Source organism: Pongo abelii, chromosome 20, assembly GCF_028885655.2.
Source record: "Pongo abelii isolate AG06213 chromosome 20, NHGRI_mPonAbe1-v2.0_pri, whole genome shotgun sequence".
In the NCBI taxonomy this organism is placed as follows: Eukaryota; Metazoa; Chordata; class Mammalia; order Primates; family Hominidae; genus Pongo; species Pongo abelii.
The window spans coordinates 44,223,292-44,242,378 of NC_072005.2; the positions used below are offsets into that span (position 1 = coordinate 44,223,292).

The window sequence follows — 19,087 nt, forward strand, 5'->3', positions numbered from 1 at the left end:
TACGGTAAGCTTTTTCTCACGCTGTCTGTCCAGCTTAAGTGGAGCGAATGCGCACGCGCCAATTGCGCCTGCGAGGAAGAAGTCACGTGGCAGCCGGAAAGCGTGGCGGCTGCTGCTAGAGCTTCTCCCTTTACCGCCCGCAAGGAGCTGGGACGACAACAACGACGTCGTTTCCGTTTCCACCCCCTCTTCCTTTTCCCGTCCTCGAGGACGCCGTGCCGTGCCAGTGTTAGCCTCCAGCCCTGGTTTTGGAAGGCGACAGAAGTCATGGCGATGTTTGAGCAGATGAGAGCCAACGTGGGCAAGTTGCTCAAGGGTATCGACAGGTCTGAGCTCGGTCGGAGGAAGCGCTCTGGCCAAGCGGGGCGGAGGAGAGGGTTTTCCGGAGACAGCAAGGGGTGGTCAGGGTCCTGGGCTTCCCGCGGGGTGGGGTTTCTCTATCTTCCTGGAGGAGGAGATGCTTAAAGAAACGGCACTGAGCTGGGGGTAGTGGCTCACGCCTGTGATCCTAGCACTTTGGGAGGCCGAGGTAGGTGGGTCGCCTGAGCCCAGGAGTTAGAGACCAGCCTGGGCAACAGCCACACCCCGTCTCTAAAAGAAAGAAACAAAAGCACTGCAAAGGCCTAGAAGCGAGAGAGTCTTGGTACCACTCAGTCTCTTCGTGAATTGCCTTAAGGTTTCCTTCTCTGCTCCGCCTCCTTTGAGTGCTTCTTAATCTCTCCCCTCTCTGCTCCTTACGTCATTCATTCTCCACACGTTTACTAAAATAAACTGTCAGTGTTAGGCAATGCTGGGAACCACAGGCGAATCAGACAGCGGCAGATCATGCCTTCACGGTCTGAGTTCCCTTTCCGTAAGGGAGACAAACCTGACAACAGACAGCGATAGCCTAGCCGGGAGAGGTTAGAACTGAAATGGGGGAAGCAAAGGCCGGAGTGTTCAGGTGGACATGGAGAAAGTAGGCAGAGAGGCAGGCCGGAGAGGATGGGGCTGGATCAGGGTGGAGGCCTGAGCAGGGGAGGAAGGGGTGAGTAGCAGACACATTCAGGAGGCCAGGTGTACAAGCTGCAGGGACTGACTGGCTCAGAGGTTGAGGAGGCATCCTAGGCAAGACCCAGGGCTCCAGTGGAGTTTAGAGCTTAGGCGAGAGGTCTGGGATGTGAATAAGTTTTACTAGAGATTATACTGGACATAATTCACTACCTGGATAGAGCAGGTGGCCAGTGCCAGATTTAGAGGGGAAGAGTGGGAGGAGCAGGTTACAGTGGCCCCTTGCTCCATAAGGTGGCTGGCCTCAGCTTCTGTCTCCTCTGTGCTCACCTATCTTGATTCTCCTTTAGGTACAATCCTGAGAACCTGGCCACCCTGGAGCGCTATGTAGAGACGCAGGCCAAGGAAAATGCCTATGATCTGGAAGCCAACCTGGCTGTCCTGAAGCTGTAAGTGTCTAGCTCTCTGTCTACACTCCCATTTCAGCAACTAGCAGGGTGCCACTCCCAGTACAGGGCAAGGGGGTGGCTGGTAGTATCCTGCACGATGCAGCATCTCTTGGTGTGCAAGACTAGGAAGCCAAGGAAGTTGGGACAGGAGGAGGGATGGTTTGAAAAATCAATTGCCGGGTGCGGTGACTCACGCCTGTAATCCCAGCACTTTGGGAGGATGAGGCGGGCGGATCACCTGAGGTAGGGAGTTTGAGACCAGCCTGGCCAACACGGAGAAACCCCATCTTTACTAAAAAATACAAAATTAGCCGGGCGTGGTGGCGCATGCCTGTAATCCCAGCTACTCAGGAGGCTGAGGCAGGAGAATTGCTTGAATCCAGGAGGCGGAGATTGTGGTGAACCGAGATCACGCCATTGCACTCCAGCCTGGGCAACAAGAGCGAAACTCCGTCTCAAAAATAATAAAAAATCAATTAGGGTGGCCGCAGGGGCTCATGCCTGTAATCCCAGCACTTTGGGAGGCTGAGGCGAGAGACTCACTTGAGCCAAAGAGTTCGAGACCATCCACGGCAACATAGCGAGACCCGACTCTATAAAAAAATTTAAAAATTAATGTAGCGGTGTGTGGCTGTAGTTCCAGTTACTTGAGAGGCTGAGGTGGAAGGATCGCTTAAGCCTGGAAGATAGAGGTGCAGTGAGCCATGATAGTGCCACTGCACTCCAGCCTGGGGGACAGAGTGAGACCCCTCTTTTTCAAAAAAAAAAAGAATTACCAATTTGGGTGACATGGCACAACCGTGTCTCTACAAAAAATTAGCTGGGCCCAGTGGCGCACGGCTATAGTCCCAGCTACTTGGGAGGCTGAGGCAAGAGAATTGCTTGAGCCTGGGAGGCAGAGGTTGCAGTGAGCCAAGATCATGCCACTGCACTCCAGCTTGGGTGACAGAGTGAGACCCAGTCTCAAAAATAAATAAAGATTAATTACGGAACACATGTACGGCTAATATATTAAGCAAACATGTAGTTAAATCATTATAAATGAAAGCCTACATAATCGCCATTTATGTTGCAAAGTTATTGCTAGCACCACAGGCTCTTTGCCCCATATGCTGTATGCCAACCAATTCCCCTACTCCCCCGTGCTCTCGTGGCCTGGCCTTATGTGATGGTTTACTATGCATGCATACATCTGGCTCAGCTCAGGTTTCCCTGCTTTGAACTTGATACAGATGGAGTGCATACAGCACAGACTCTTCTGCATTTGCCATTTGCTACTCAGCACTGGGTTTGTGAGATCCATCCAGTTTTTTTGTTTTTTTTTTTTTGATATGGCTGCAGTTGTCATGGATGTACAGCTCTCCACTGTGTCACTTGTGTGGCTGTCCTAATGATCTCTTCTGGCTCTTGATGGACATGTGGGTTCTTCCTGCCCTTTTTTTTTTTTTTTTGAGACAGGATCTTCTGTTGCCCAGGCTGGAGTACAGTGGCACAGTCATGGCTCACTGCAGCCTCAGCCTTCTGGACTCAAGCGATCCTCCCGCCTCAGCCTCCTGAATAGCTGGAACTACAGGCATGCACCACCATGCCCAGCTAATTTTACTTGGGTGCTTTCTTTCTTTTTCTTTTTTTTTTTTTTTTTTCTGAGACAGGGTCTCACCTTCTTGCCCAGGCTAGAGTGCCTTGGCGTGATCTCGTGATCTCAACTCAGTGCATCCTTTGCCTCCCAGGTGCATGTGATCCTCCTGCCTCGGCCTCCTAAGTAGCTGTGACTAGACGTACGCACCACGATACCCAGCTAATTTTTGTATTTTTAGTAGAGACGGGGTTTTGCCATGTTAGCCAGGCTGGTCTCGAACTCCTGATATCAGGTGATCCGCCCATCTCGGCCTCCCAAAGTGCTGGGATTACAGGCTTGAGCTACCCACCTACCCAACCCCGCACCTTCTGTTGTCCTCTTTTGCAAGGGAGGAATCTGTCAGCCCCTCAGTTTCCTTTATCTGCTCCTCAGCCTTTCAGTGCCTCTTAATCTCTCTCTCCTCTGCTCCTCGTGTCATAAATAAGCAGTCCAAGGTCACTCAGCAGGGAAGTTTAAACCGAGGCAGTCTGGCTCTGGTTCCTTAGCCACTACTCCAGACCGCTGCTGCTGTTCTCATTTGTTTATAAATCACTCAGCAGTGTCTGCCCCATTGGGTAGTTGTGAGCATTAACCGTCCCTGTTCACAGAGGAGAAAAGTAGGCTCAGGGAGGTGAAGGTTACACAGCCGGGAAGCACTGGGATTGGTATTGGAACCCAGGCATGTCCAATTCCCAAACTCCAGAATAAAGCAGTGGACAGCCTGCCTGGCACGTGGTGAGGATTGGGGACTTGGAGGTGCCACTGTGGCCACGTCTCTTGTTCTTTTTCTTAGGTACCAGTTCAACCCAGCCTTCTTTCAGACCACGGTCACCGCCCAGATCCTGCTGAAGGCCCTCACCAACCTGCCGCACACAGACTTCACCCTGTGCAAGTGCATGATCGACCAGGCACATGTATCCTTCCAGCACTGGGGCTGGGGGGTGTGTGAAGGGGCCAGAGTCAAGGTGCATGAATTCCCGGGGAGATGGTCTGTAGGTGCATCCACAAACAACAAAGTGCCTGCTCTGGTCCAGTGTGGCAAGGTGCTGGACCGTGCTGGGACAGTGTGGTGACTGAGACAGGCCTGGGCCCTGTCTTCACAAAGTTCTTGCAGTCCGATGAGGAGACAGACAGTGATAGACTGGAGTGGTCAGGGTTGGGTTACAAGAGTCGCAGCAGCCGGGCACAGTGACTCACGCCTCTAATCCCAGCACTTTGAGAGGTCAAGGTGGGTGGATCACCTGAGGTCAGGAGTTCGAGACCAGCCTGGCCAACATGGTGACACCTCATCTCTATTAAAATACAAAAAATTAGCCAGGCACAGTGGCACACACCTATAGTCCCAGCTACTCGGGAGGCTGAGGCAGGAGGATCACTGGAACCCGGGAGGTGGAGGTCGCAGTGAGCCGAGATCGCGCCACTGCACTCCACCCTGGGTGACACAGTGAGACTCTGCAAAAAAAAAAAGAGCCAGAGCAGGCACCTGACCATTTGGGTGGGGGAATATGTGGACATGAACACAGCCATCTGTATTTACATTCTATAGAACAATGTCTGGAAAGGTGGAAAGGTACCCAAGAATTGCAAATGACTGTTACCTCCCAGGAAGGATGGCTGTGAGACGGGAGGGAAGACCTATTTTGCCACTGTTCACTCTTCTGTATTTTTAACTAGAAACTGTATAAACCAAGGCCTCCTGGAGGAGGGAACATCTAAAACAAGGAGTTAGGTGAAGGGGTAGGCAAAGGTGATCCAGGCAGAGAGGACACTCATGGGCTAAAGGAAGCAGAGCTCGGTGCTGTCTTTCAGGAATAGTAGAGGAAGCTTGACATAGGAATGATTTAAGGTGGGTTTTTTTGTTTGTTTGCTTTATTTTATTTATTTATTTATTTTTGAGACGGAGCCTTGCTCTGTCACCCAGTCTGGAGGGCAGTGGCGTGATCTCGGCTTACTGCAACCTCCACCTCCCAGGTTCAAGCTATTCTCCTGTCTCAGCCTCCTGAGCAGCTGGGACCACAGGTGCATGCATGCCACCATGCCCAGCTAATTTTTGTATTTTTAGTAGAGACGGGGTTTTGCTATGTTGGCCAGGCTGCTCTTGAACTCCTGACTTCAGGTGATCCGCCTGCCTCAGCCTCCCAAAGTGATAGGATTACAGATGTGAGCCACCGTGCCCAGCCTATAGGTTTTATTTTATTAGTAATAATAGTAGATTTTTTTGTTAATATTTTCTTTCTTTTTTTTTTGAGATGGAGTCTTGCTCTGTCACCCAGGCTGGAGTGCAAAGGCATGATCTTGGCTCACTGCAACCTCCTCCTCCTGGGTTCAAGTGATTCTCCTGCCCCAGCCTCCCAAGTAGCTGGGACTATAGGCACGTGCCACCACACCAAGCTGCTTTTTGTATGTTTAGTAGAGATGGGGTTTCGCTATGTTGGCCAGGCTGGTGTCGAACTCCGGACCTCAGGTGATCCACCTGCCTTGGCCTCCCAAAGTGCCAGGATTACAGGTGTGAGCCACCAGGACTGGCATGTCATTTCTCATCTTTTGCCATTAGAAACAGTCCTGCAGCCAACATCCTTTCTCCTGCATGCACCTGCAGGGGAAATAAGCTGGCTTCCTTTTCCAGCTTTTTCTGAGCTGAAGCTTTGGAAGAAAGCAGCCAGAAGAAGGAAGGTGGGGAGGGGTGATCTGGGGCCCAACCTTAGGCTCCAAGGCCAGTTTTCCTTAATGCTTCCTCCTCCCAGCAAGAAGAACGGCCAATCCGACAGATTTTGTACCTTGGGGACCTGCTGGAGACCTGCCACTTCCAGGCCTTCTGGGTAACTTCCCTGGGGTCCAGGGGCAAGGGAGATGGCAGGGCCATGTGGAGCTGAGTGCTAAAAGTAACCACGGTGCACACTGACTGGCTTCCTGCATTGGCGGTGGGCCCAGTGCTCTGCACGTGTGTGTTTGTGGAATTATCATCCTCTCGCAGAGCAGGTACTCACAGGTCATCCCCGTGCCCACAGGCTGAGGCCGACCCTTTCCCCTCTCTCCCGTCTTTCCATTGAGCCCTCTAGTACACACCGTTGATCAGAAGTCCTCCAGTGGCTGGGTGTAGTGACTCACCCCCGTGATTCCAGTACTTGTGGAGGCCAAGGTGGGAGGATTGCTTGAGGCCAGGAGTTCCAGACCAGCCTGAGCAACATAGTGAAACCACATCTCTACAAAATTGACAATTAATTGGGTGTGGTGGCATGTGCCTGTACTCCCAGCTACCCAGGAAGCTAAGGTGGGAGGATCGCTTGAGCCTGCGAGTGAGCCGTGATCACACCACTGCACTCCAGCCTGGGCAATAGAGCAAGACCCTGTCTCAAGAAAGAGAAATTCTCCGTCTCTTCTGCCTGTCTGACACGCTCTGCCCTTCTTGCTCTAACTGGAACCTGGCCCCCGTCTTCTGCAGCCCCCTGAGTGGGAGCCTAGATCACCTCCTGGCTCCTATCTCTTCTGATACCCTCATTTTTTTTTGTCGTTTTTTGTTTGTTTGTTGGTCTTTTGGTTTTTTTTAGATGGAGTCTCACGCTGTTGCCTAGGCTGGAGTACAGTGGCACGATCTAGGCTCACTGCAACCTCTGTCTCCCGGGTTCAAGTGATTCTCCTGTCTCCCGAGTAGCTAGCACTACAGGCACGCGCCATCACGCCCAACTAAATTTTATATGTATTTTTTATTTTTATTTATTTTTTTTTTTTGAGACAGAGTCTCAGTCTTGCCCAGGCTGGAGTGCAGTGGCGCGATCTTGGCTCACTGCAACTGCCGCCTCCCGAGTTCAAGCGATTCTCATGCCTCAGCCTCCTAAGTGGCTGGGGTTACAGGCATGTGCCATCACACTGGCTAATTTTTGTATTTTTAGTAGAGACGGGGTTTTGCCGTGTTGTCCAGGGTGGTCTTGAATTCCTGACCCCAGGTGATCTGCCTGTCTCAGCCTCCCAAAGTGCTGGGATTATAGGCGTGAACCACCACGCCACGCCAGAAACCCCCAGTCTTGAAGTGTGTGTGTGTCATCACTTCCTGCCCAGTATCAGTCCCTCTGGTGACTGCTCTTTGTTTCTTGAAGAATTCAGGCCCTGGCCAGCACAGTAGCTCAACGCCTGTAATCCCAGCACTTTGGGAGGTTGAGGCAGGTGGATCACCTGAGGTCGGGAGTTCAAGACCAGCCTGACCAACGTGAAGAAATACTGTCTCAACTAAAAATACAGCATTAGCTGGGTGAGGTGGCACATGCCTCTAATCCTAGCTAATCGGGAGGCTGAGGCAGGAGAATCACTTGAACCCGGTGGGTTCAACCTCACCCAGAGGTTGCAGTGAGCTGAGATCATGCCATTGAACTCCAGCCTGGGTGACAGAGTGAGACTCCGTGTCAAAAAAAAAAAAAAAATTCAGCTCCTTCTCACTGGCGCTCTCTACCACTCCTGCCCTAATTCTTAGATGCTTAGAAAGTAACACAGAGGATCCTTTGACCACCCAGACCTCTGGGTCCCTTGCTCTCTTGGCCAGCTATCTTGTACTACACCTGACCTCAGCCCTTCTCTTCCAGTCATACCCCAGGCCAGTTCTCTGCACATTAGACCTCTGAGGCATTTATTTTCTTTCTTTTTTTTTTTCTTTTTCTTTTTTTTTTTTTTTTTTTTTTGTTTGAGACAGTGTCTCGCTGTGTCACCCAGGCTGGAATGCAGTGGCACAATCTCAACTCACTGCCATCTCCGCCTGCTGAGTTCAAGCAATTTTTCTGTCTCAGCCTCCCAGGTAGCTGTGACTACAGGCATGCACCACCACGCCTGGCTAATTTTTGTATTTTTAGTAGAGACGGGGTTTCACTATGTTGGCCAGGCTGGTCTCGAACTACTGACCTCAAGTGATCTGTCCGCCTTGGCCTCCCAAAGTGCTGGGACTACAGGTGTCAGCCACCACACCCAGCCTTCTGAGGCATTTTTAAAAATTGATACTGATACTTGGGTCCTGCCCTCACAGAGTCTGATGTAATTGGTTCAGTGTAGCCTAGGCCTTGGGATTTTAAAAAGTTACCCTGGGTGATTTGGACATCTGACCAATGTTGGGAGCCACTGCTATCACCAATAATGGCTTCCCTCCTCCCCCCGTGAGTTTCCAGCATCTCCACTCTCTGACCGCTTCCTCCTACCTTCTCAGCTCACCCCCACAGGGTCTCCATCCCCACATTCTTGGGCCTGACCATTAGCTCCAACCTTCTTTCTCTGCAGGCTTCTCTATTCCGCTTCCTTCTCTTAAATCGCATGTGCTGGCTGGGCATGGTGGCTCACACCTGTAATCCCAGCACTTTGGGAGGCCGAGGTGGACGGATCGCCTGAGGTCAGGAGTTCAAGACCAGCCTGACCAACGTGGAGAAACCCCATCTCCACTAAAAATACAAAGTTGGCTGGGCGTGGTGGCGCATGCCTATAATCCCAGCCACTCGGGAGGCTGAGGCAGGGGAATTGCTTGAACCCGGGAGGCGGAGATTGCGGTGAGCCGAGATCATGCCATTGCACTCCAGTCTGCACAAGAGCGAAACTCCATCTCAAAAAAAAAAAAAATCGCATGTACCTCCCCTGTCCCCAGGTGCAGCTACGGTCTTGCTTCCTTCCCCAACTCCTGGACGTTTCCTCATGCTTTATCTGTCTCCCTTTCTTCTCACCTTAACTTATGATCTGGCTTCTTGTCTCGGGAGAAAATAGAAGCAGCCACTGTAGAAATTGCACCTGTTCCTATCCCAGACCCTGACATTTTATGTGCAGCTGAGAGCATACTTTTTAAAAAAAATTCTTAAACATTTTATTTTTTATTCAAGTAAGAAATTATTGATTAGCTTCAGTTAATCCCACAAAGAAAATGATCAAATGCTTAAAATAATAGAGTTTACTAGTTCTACAACTGTTCTCACTAGCAAACTAGCAAATGAGATGTGTTGGAGATCTTAGATCTATTCCATGTAACAGATAGACAGGTTTTTTTTGTTTGTTTTGTTTTTTGAGGCAGGGTCTCTGTCGCCCAGGCCGCAGTGCAGTGATGCAAACACAGCTCACTGCAGCTTCGACCTCCCAGGCTCAAGTGATCCTCGCACTTCAGCCTCCTGAGTAGCTGGGACTACAAGGCCCACGCCACCACGCCTGGCTAATTTTTGTATTTGTAGTAGAGGTTGGATTTCCCCATGTTGACCAGGCTGGTCTTGAACTTCTGGCCTCAAGTGATCCTCCTGCCTCGCTTCCCAAAGTGCTGGGATTACAGGTTGAGCCACCACGCCCGGCCACAAATCTGGATTTCTGCCCACCTCACTGGCTACACCTTCCCAGCATCCATGTGGGGGATTCCCTCCCTTTTGTTGGAGGGAACCTGTACCACAGAGCTGACCTTTGAGCAGAAATCTGAAGGAGTTGCGGGTGGTAGCTATGGAGGAGAATTCCACACACAGGCCCTGAGGTGGGCAGGTGTCTGGCGGGTTTGGGGAGCAGCAGGGAAGCCCCTGTAGCTGGAGCAGGGTGAGTGAGGAGCGAGTAGGCGGAGTGTGTGAGGGCACAGAGGTGACAGGCAGATTCTGTGTGGCCTCATGGGCTATGGTAGGAAAATTGGCCTTTTCTCTGAGTGAGACAGAAGCAAGGGGAGGTGGCTGAATACACTTAGCCAATATGTGTCTGCCCCCTTTCTCAGGGCTCTGGTTTCTGCCTGCCAGGTTCAAGCCTCACCTCCAGGATTTTGGGCAAATCATTTAGCTGCCCTAGTCTCCTCATCTCTAAAATGGATATAACTTACATCACAGGGCTGCACTTAGAAGAATGGCTGTAGCATGTGGGGTCAGTGCTCAAAATGGTAGCTGCTTTTTTTTTTTTTTTTTTTCCTGAGACGGAGTATGGCTCTGTCGCCCAGGCTAGAGTGCAGTGATATGATCTTAGCTCGCTGCAACCTCTGCCTCCCAGGTTCAAGTGATTCTTCTGCCTCATCCTCCCAAGTGTCTGGGATTACAGATTTCAGGCATCCACCACCACACCCGGTTTGTTTATTTATTTATTTATTTATTTATTTATTTATTTATTTATTATTATTATTTTTTTTGAGATGGAGTCTCGCGCTGTCGCCCAGGCTGGAGTTCAGTGGCGCAATCTCAGCTCTCTGCAACCTCTGCCTCCTGGGTTCAAGTGATTCTCCTGCCTCAGCATCCCGAGTAGCTGGGTCTGCAGGCACATGCTACCACGCCTGGCTAATTTTTTTTATTTTTAGTAGAGACGAGGTTTCACCATGTTAGCCGGGATGGTCTCAATCTCCTGACCTCATGATCGCCCGTCTCAGCCTCCCAAAGTGCTGGGATTACAGGTTTGAGCCACCACGCCCAGCCAGCCTAATTTCTGTTTGTTTTTTGTTTGTTTGTTTGTTTTTTGTTTTGTTTTGTTTTGTTTGAGACAGAGCCTCCCTCTGTCGCCCAGGCTGGAATGCAATGGTGTGATCTCGGCTCACCACAACCTCCACCTCCTGGGTTCAAGCGATTCTCCTGCCTCAGCCTCCTGAGTAGTTGGGATTACAGGAATGTGCCACCATGCCCTGCTAATTTTGTAATTTTAATAGAGTCAGGGTTTCTCCATGTTGGTCAGGCTGGTCTCGAATTCCCAACCTCAGGTGATCCGCCTGCCTCAGCCTCCCAAAGTGCTGGGATTACAGGCATGAGCCACTGTTCCTGGCTAATTTCTTTATTGTTAGAAGAGACAGGGTTTCACCCTGTTGGCCAGGGTAGTCTCGAACTCCTGACCTCGAGTGATCCACCCACCTCAGCCTCCCAAAGTGCTGGGATTATAGGTGTGAGCCACCGCACATGGCCTGGTAGAGCTACTATTCTTGTTAACATTACTGAAGGGGTGGGTTGCCCCTCCACACCTGTGGGTGTTTCTCGTTAGGTGGAACGAGAGACTTGGAAAAGAAAGAGACACAGAGACAAAGTATAGAGAAAGAAAAAAGGGGGCCCAGGGGACCGGCGTTCAGCACACAGAGGATCCCACCGGCCTCTGAGTTCCCTTAGTATTTATTGATCATTCTTGGGCGTTTCTCGGAGAGGGGGATGTGGCAGGGTCATAGGATAATAGTGGAGAGAAGGTCAGCAGGTAAACATGTGAACAAAGGTCTCTGCATCATAAACAAGGTAAAGAATTAAGTGCTTTGCTTTTGATGTGCATACACATAAACATCTCAATGCCTTGAAGAGCAGTATTGCTGCCCGCATGTCCCACCTCCAGCCCTAAGGCGGTTTTCCCCATCTCAGTAGATGGAATATACAATGGTTTTACACCGAGACATTCCATTGCCCAGGGATGGGCAGGAGACAGATGCCTTCCTCTTGTCTCAACTGCAAAGAGGCATTCCTTCCTCTTATACTAATCCTCCTCAGCACAGACCCTTTACGGGTGTCGGGCTGGGGGACGGTCAGGTCATTCCCTTCCCACCAGGCCATATTTCAGACTATCACATGGGGAGAAACCTTGGACAATACCTGGCTTTCCTAGGCAGGGGTCCCTGCGGCCTTCCGCAGTGTTTTGTGTCCCTGGGTTCTTGAGATTAGGGAGTGGTGATGACTCATAAGGAGCATGCTGCCTTCAAGCATTTGTTTAACAAAGCACATCTTGCACAGCCCTTAATCCATTTAACCCTGAGTTGACACAGCGCATGTCTCAGGGAGCACAGGGTAAGGTTACAGATTAACAGCATCTCAAGACAGAAGAATTTTTCTTAGTACAGAACAAAATGGAGTCTCCTATGTCTACTTCTTTCTACACAGACACAGTAACAATCTGATCTCTCTTTTCCCCACACATTACTGATATGAACGTTGTTGATAACGTAAGATTACCAGTGTAGGCTGGGAGTGGTGGCTCACCCCTGTAATCCCAACGCTTTGGGAGGCCAACGTGGGCAGATCACTTGAGCTCAGGAGTTTGAGATCAGCCTGGGCAATATAGTGAGACCTCGTCTGTGTAACAACAGCAGCAACACAATCTTAGCACTTTCGGGGGCTGAGGCAGGAAGATTACTTGAGCCCAGAAATTCAAGACCAGCCTGGGCAACGTAGTGAGACCCCATCTCTATAAATAAATAAAAATTAAAGCAAATAATTTTAAAAAGTAAACATTGTGAACATCAATTCCCATCACAGCAAGCCCTGGATGAAAACATGGACCTCTTGGAAGGTATAACTGGCTTTGAAGACTCTGTCCGAAAGTGTAAGTCCCTCTCTGAGGCTGGGCTCCCCAAGGGGAAGGGGTAGGGAGTGGCAGCCAGGTCCGGGGGGACAGCTCCTCACCAGTTTTGTCTCTGACCTCCACAGTTATCTGCCATGTGGTGGGTATCACTTACCAGCACATCGACCGCTGGCTGCTGGCCGAGATGCTCGGGGATCTGTCAGGTAACGCCCTCTGGGTCCTGGTGCACATCTGGGAGGTTGGGGGTGGCTAGGGCAGTGGACCTCAGTCAGCTCCTCCAACGGGCCTGTCCGGGTCTCATCAGATCAGCATGGAAGGCCCAGCCCAGGGAGGAAATAAGAACTTGGTATAAGACAGTCTCTGCCTTGAGGGAGATCCTGTGCCATTTGCTCATTTATTTTGCATTAATTGAGTGCCTACCGTGTGTCAGGCAGTGTGCTAAACTGGGCGCGCAGCAGTAAACAAAGTGGGATGGCTCCAATTCATTCTCATGGAGGTAGCAAAGCACATGGCGACATGTAGGTGTCCACTGGTGATTCATGTCATGAAGGAAAGCAAGACAGCTCACAGACCAGCGGCATCTGAGCCCTTACCTCGGTAGAGAGAGGCCCATGGCCTGAGGTAGAGCAGAGGAGGATAGTAGAGCAGGGCCCTGACTTGTAACGTTCATGGGCGGGGTAGCCAGGGTGTATGTGGCCAGAGCAGAGTAAGCATGGGCGAAAGTAGAGTAGTGGGGGTTGGAGGGGCATCTCCAGGTCATGTGGGGCCTCAGGAGGACCATGTCCTTTCCCCTGACTGAGAAGGAGCCACCGGAGGGCTCTGAGCAGGGTAGGGCTCTGATCAGATGGATATTTTTTAAAGATCCCCCCAAAAACAAAAAAAGAAAAAATAACTTATTTGCTTACTTTTGCAAAAAGAAACGTAGAAAAGGAAGTCAAGAAACTAAGGAAGGCCGGGCATGGTGGCTCGCACCTGTAATCCAGCACTTTGGGAGGCCGAGGTGGGCGGATCATCTGTGGTCAGGAGTTCGAGACCAGCCTGCCCAACATGGTAAAACCCCCTCTCTACTAAAAATACAAAAAATTGCTGGGTGTGGTGGCGTGCACCTGTAATCCCAGCTACTTGGGAGGCCAAGGCAGGAGAATTGCTTCAGTGCAGGAGGCGGAGGTTGCAGTGAGCTGAGATTGCACCATTGCACTGGTGATAAGATTGAAACTCCATCTAAAAAAAAAAAGAAACTAAGGAAGGCCACGTGCGATGGCTCATACCAGTGAGAGAGGCAGATCACGTGAGGTCAGGAGTTCGAGACCAGCCTGGCCAACATGGTGAAACCCTGTCTCTACTAAAAATATAAAAATTAGCTGGACATGTTGGCATGTGCCTGTAATCCCAGCTATTCGGGAGGCTGAGGCAGGAGAATCACTTGAACCCAGGAGCAGAGGTTGCAGTGAGCCAAGATCACACCACTGCTTTCCAGTCTGGGCACTTTTAGTAGAGATGGAGTTTGACCATGTTGGCCAGGCTGGTCTTGAACTCCTGACCTCAAGTGATCTGCCCACCTTGGCCTCCCACAGTACTGGGATTATAGGTGTGAGCCACTGCATCCAGCCAAGTAAAAGCTAACTTTTTTTTTTTTTTGAGACGGAGTCTGGCTCTGTCACCCAGGCTGGAATGCAGTGGTATAATCTCGGCTCACTGCAACCTGCTCCTCCCGGTTTCAAACAATTCTCCTGCCTCAGGCTTCCAAATTGCTGAGACTATAGGCCTCTGCCACCTCGCCCAGCTAATTTTTTTTTTTTTTTAAGCAGAGATGGGGTTTCACCATGTTGGCCAGGCTGGTCTTGAACTCATGAACTCAAGTGATCTGCCTGCCTTGGCCTCCCAAAGTGCTGGGATTACAGACATGAGCCACCGTGCCTGGCCAAGTGGAAGCTAACTTTTATTGGACATTTTATGTCATGCATTATACTAAGTGCTTCATATCAGGTAGATGTTTTACATATTTAACAGTGAAAGGAAATTAAAGAATGAACATGCCTTAGAATTGAATATAAAAAGAATTACATGAACCTGTATCAAAATGATAATAGTCGCACAGAAAATTATTTCAGGCAACTGAACACTATTCTGGCCATACATCCTTACAGGCAGTTTTTTTTTTTCTTTTCCTTTTAGAGATGGGGGTCTTACTTTGTTGTGCAGGCTGATCTCAAACTCCTGTGCTCAAGCGATCGTCCCACCTCAGCCTCCCAAAGTGTTGGGATTACTGGTGTGAGCCACCGCACCTGGCCCTGGCCAGCATATTTTCTAAGGGCAAAAAAAGTGTATTGTGGCCGGGCACGGTGGCTCACACCTGTAATCCCAGCACTTTGGGAGGCCAAGGTGGGCGGATCACCTGAGGTCGGGAGTTCCAGACCAGCCTGACCAACATGGAGAAACCCCGTCTCTACTAAAAATACAAAATTAGCCAGGCGTGGTGGTGCATGCCTGTAATCCCAGCTACTCGGGAGGCTGAGGCAGAATTGCTTGAACCTGGGAGGCGGAAGTTGCGGTGAGCCGAGATTGCGCTATTGCACTCCAGCCTGAGCAACAAGAGCAAAAACCTCCGTCTCAAAAAAAAAAAAAAAAAAAGTGTATTGTTTCTGGTAATGATCATGTCATAATTTTGCAACCGTTTCATATAGGTTGTGGGAAAAGGTAGATAAATACGCTGCTCTTGTTAGGAACCAAGATTTTCCCAGGGAGAGAAAAAAGAGGAATAGAAAAGAAATTAAGGCAGAAGCCCCATGATGAGGCTGAAAGAGCTCACAGGCTCCCTCTGGCGGCCATTCAGAGAATGACCCGTGGAAGGGCAGGGGCGGAAGCAAGGAGACCAGGGCAGCTGCTGCTGTCCAGGAGATGCCAGTGGGCAAGGGGGGCTGCCCTGGCTTGCTGAGCCATGACTCTGTTGCCTCCCAGTCCCCTGGAACTGTGGGATCAGGCTGACTGAAGCCCCTTGCTGCCCCTGTCACCTGCAGACAGCCAGCTAAAGGTGTGGATGAGCAAATACGGCTGGAGTGCCGACGAGTCGGGGCAGATCTTCATCTGTAGCCAAGAAGAGAGCATTAAACCTAAGAACATTGTGGAGAAGATTGACTTTGACAGTGAGTGATGACCCACGACCTCGGGCTTTGGGGCTAAGGGGGTGCCCCTCAAGGGAAGCTGAGGCAGGGGCCCAGGGGACCTGGGTAGATCTGCTCATGTTCTGGGCTGGGAAGTCTGCACCTGCCAGATTCCATTCACCTTGTGTCTTGGGGCTCCCGCCCAGGAGGAATAGCGGGGAGCTGGGTGATCTTCCCTGGAACTTCTAGGCCCTGTGTCCTGCCCCATAGCACTCAGCAAGACTTCCTGGGGCCCAGCGGGGCCTCGCAGGGGGTCTCTGCACCCTTATTTGTCCCTGAGGCCTGTCTCGTTGGCCATCTTTTATTCTTGGGGTGCCCAAGCCTCATGGGTGATTCCACATTTTTGTGCCTCAGTTTTCTCATCTAAAAAATGGGGACAACGGCAACAGTAACTATGATAAACACTGTGTAGGTCCTTACACTTACATCATTTGATCCTCAGTTGCTAAATGATATAAATAGTATCATACCTACCTCATGGAATCATAAGTGTGAATGCATGTATAACACTTAGCGAAGAGCTAAGTGACCACACAGTTCATTAAATGTTCATTATGACCATCGTCTACACACATGTAACTAACACAGGCTCAACTGCTTGCTCAACTAAAAAGATTGCAGTGGCTACTCCGGCAGCGGGGGCTGCTTCACTGCCTCTCATTATGGCACTGAGCAGATATCCTGGAGCCAGGGAGAAAGGCACAGGCGGGCTGCTCCCTTCATCCCGGGTCTCCCCCACCTGCTTGAGTGTGATTCAGGTGTTTTAAAGATGTGTTTGGTACAACGTGGTTTCTTAACACAAACCAGCTAATTTTGTACTTAACTGGGGAACAGCATTGAGCAGGCAGCCATCTGCGCACTTGAGTCCGTGGTATCTCACCTCTAAACACCGCGTGACTGCTGTGTCAGGGTTCTCAGTGAGAACTCCAGCAAAAGATTGTGTAGTGAGGAAAGGGCCTCCTTTCTTCTCCCCTTTGGCTTCTGTCGCCCCACCCCAGCTTCCTGACCTTTTAGGTCACAGGTGGAGAGGGCAGTGCTGAGTTCTGTAGTGAGGAAAGGGCCTCCTTTCTTCTCCCCTTTGGCTTCTGTCGCCCCACCCCAGCTTCCTGACCTTTTAGGTCACAGGTGGAGAGGGCAGTGCTGAGTCAACAAGGAAGAGGAGGGGAAGGTACGAATCTCAGGAAAGCAGGAGCCCAGCCCTGCTGGGGGAGTAGACGAGAGGGTTCCCTCTGGCTGAGTCCTAGCTCCATTGCTCTGTGTCCCGGGTCCAACAGGACACAGGATAGGTTCAAAATACTCGGGAGGCTGAGGCAGGAGAATCACTTGAACCTGGAAGGTGGAGGTTGCAGTGAGCTGAGATCGCTCCATTGCACTCCAGCCTGGGCAACAGAATGAGACTCTGTCTCAAAAAAAAACTTGAGAGTATCCTGCAAATAGTACGTAGTAAATATTGTTATCATGTAGGTAATTACAAACAACACTTCCTTGGCACTTTTTTCTAAGCACCTCGTTTGGTCCTACAATCCTATAAGGTAGGTGCTTCTTAAAGATAGGAAGATGATGCTCAGAGATGTTCAGTAACTTGTCCAAGTGACCCAGCTGTTAATTGGCAGAGCTGGGATTTGAACCTAGCCCTCCTTGCTCCAGAGTCCATCTTTTTAAAATACTGCACCAAACTGCCTTTGTGATGGTAACCGGGGCCTGGAAGGAGTTTATGATCTCCCCCTAAAGAATTGTGGGCGCTGTAGCAGGTGGCTGGAGGTTTGTCTCCCACCCTTCTCACCTTCAATCTGGTCTCTCCTTCCCCACAGGTGTGTCCAGCATCATGGCCTCCTCCCAGTAACTTCAGGTGTTTAATAAAGATGTGTTGACTCAGCCCTACTGTCTCCTCCCTGGCTTCTTGCCTCTGCCCCGTGCCCACCAGAGGGAGGGAGCCCAGGAGCAGGCCTCTGCTCCCCCACCGTACCCCCAGCCCCCACCACACCACACCACACCCCATGGCGGGGTTTCCGCCTCCTTTTTCCCCTGCTTCGACTTCCTCCCTGGCCCCACCCTACCTTCCTGACCTTTTAGGTCTTGGGTGGGGAGGGCAGCACTGAGTCAGCAAGGAGGAGGGCGCACGAATGGGATGTGGCAGCCCAGCCCCGCGGTGGAGGCTGAGCACCCCGGGAAGAGTGAAGGCGAAGTTTCCCTCTGTCTTGGTGGCTCTGTTGCTTTGTGACCTTGGTCAAGGGACTGTGCCTCTTTTTTTTTTTTTAGACGAAGTCTCACTCTGTCGCCCAGGCTGGAGTGCAGTCGCGCGATCTCAGCTCACTGCACGCTCCACCTCCTGGGTTTATGCCATTCTCCTGCCTCAGCCTCCAGAGTAGCTGGGACTGCAGGCGCCCGCCACCATGCTCGGCCAATTTCTTGTATTTTTAGTAGACGGGGTTTCACCGTGTTAGCCAGGATGGTCTTGATCTCCTGACCTCGTAATCCGCCCGCCTCGGCCTCCCAAAGTGCTGGGATTACAGGCGTGAGCCACCGCACCCGGCCGGGACCGCACCTCTCTAATTCTCAGTTTCTTCATCTGCAGAAAGGGAAGAATAATGCACCCTTCTGAAATCTGTGAGGGTTTCTCCAGCCCTTGCCAGTAAAGGCCTGAGACTGGGGCCTGGCCTGTTCTGTCCTTGCTCTTAGAAAATGTGAGCCACGGGCCGGGTGCAGTGGTTCACACCTGTAATCCCAACACTTTGGGAGGCCAAAGCGGGAGGATTGCTTGAGCCCCACAGTTTGAGACCAGCCTGGGCGACAGAGTGAGACTCCGTCTCTTAAATTTAGAGACGGAGTCTCACTCTGTCGCCCAGGCTGGAGTGCAGTGGCGCAATCTCAGCTCACTGCAACCTCTGCCTCCCAGGTTGAAGCAATTCTTCTGCCTCAGCCTCCCAAGTAACTGAGACTACAGGCACACACCACCACACCCGGCTAATTTTTTTGTATTTTAGTAGAGGGGGTTTCATCGTGTTGCCCAGGCTGGTCTCGAACTCTTGGGCTCAGGCAGTCTGCCTGCTTTGGCTTCCCAAAGTGCTAGGAATACACACGTGAGCCACCGCGCCTGACCAAAAAGTTTATTTTAAATAGCTAGGCATGGTGGCGCGTGTCTGTAGTCCCAGCTATTTAGGAGGCTGAGGTCTGCAAATCACCTGAGCCCAGGAGGTTATGACGCCTGCAGTGAGCTGTGATCACACCACTGCACTCCAGCTTGGGTGACAGACCCTGTCTCAAAAAAGAAAATATAAGCCATTGTTAATTTCAGGCTCAGAAGTGTTTGTCACCAAGATTGCAAGCTAGTCCTCAGTACTATTCCATATGGAGAGACTTAATGAGAAAATTAGTATATATATATTTTTTCCTCTCAAGGTGTCATAGGTAGACAGCGCCTTCAGCCACACCATTCTTTCCAAGTCGCATCCCGCTCCCCTGGTTAGTGTTACCTGACAGGAGACCTGACTCACCTCACATGTTCATTCCTATCTTACCTGAGGAATTTGGGGCACTCCCAGTGGCCCTTAGGCAGTGCTTTTCCCCTGTGAGCATATTGCCTGGAGGGGTAGGGGGTTGGGGGAATGCAGGAATTAAAAAGACCCAGTAGAGGCTGG

General features: G+C 50.9%; 1 protein-coding gene across 3 annotated transcripts; it reads left to right on the forward strand.

Moving 5' to 3' along the window:
- The first annotated feature begins 58 nt into the window (after positions 1–58).
- EIF3K (eukaryotic translation initiation factor 3 subunit K) lies at positions 59–17,326 on the forward strand. Of its 3 annotated transcripts, none has more exons than XM_024237915.2 (8): positions 59–326; positions 1,341–1,439; positions 3,851–3,971; positions 5,802–5,876; positions 12,243–12,309; positions 12,414–12,491; positions 15,306–15,431; positions 17,261–17,326. In XM_024237915.2, the coding sequence occupies exons 1-8, from the start codon at positions 268–270 to the stop codon at positions 17,290–17,292; spliced, it is 657 nt and encodes a 218-aa protein (XP_024093683.1). In that variant the 5' UTR covers positions 59–267; the 3' UTR covers positions 17,293–17,326. The 3 variants fall into 3 exon arrangements, with proteins under 3 accessions (XP_024093683.1, XP_063576150.1, XP_054396339.1); XM_054540364.2 differs by having other exon boundaries at positions 172–316; XM_063720080.1 differs by lacking the exon at positions 1,341–1,439 and having other exon boundaries at positions 83–326.
- The last annotated feature ends 1,761 nt before the right edge of the window (positions 17,327–19,087 follow it).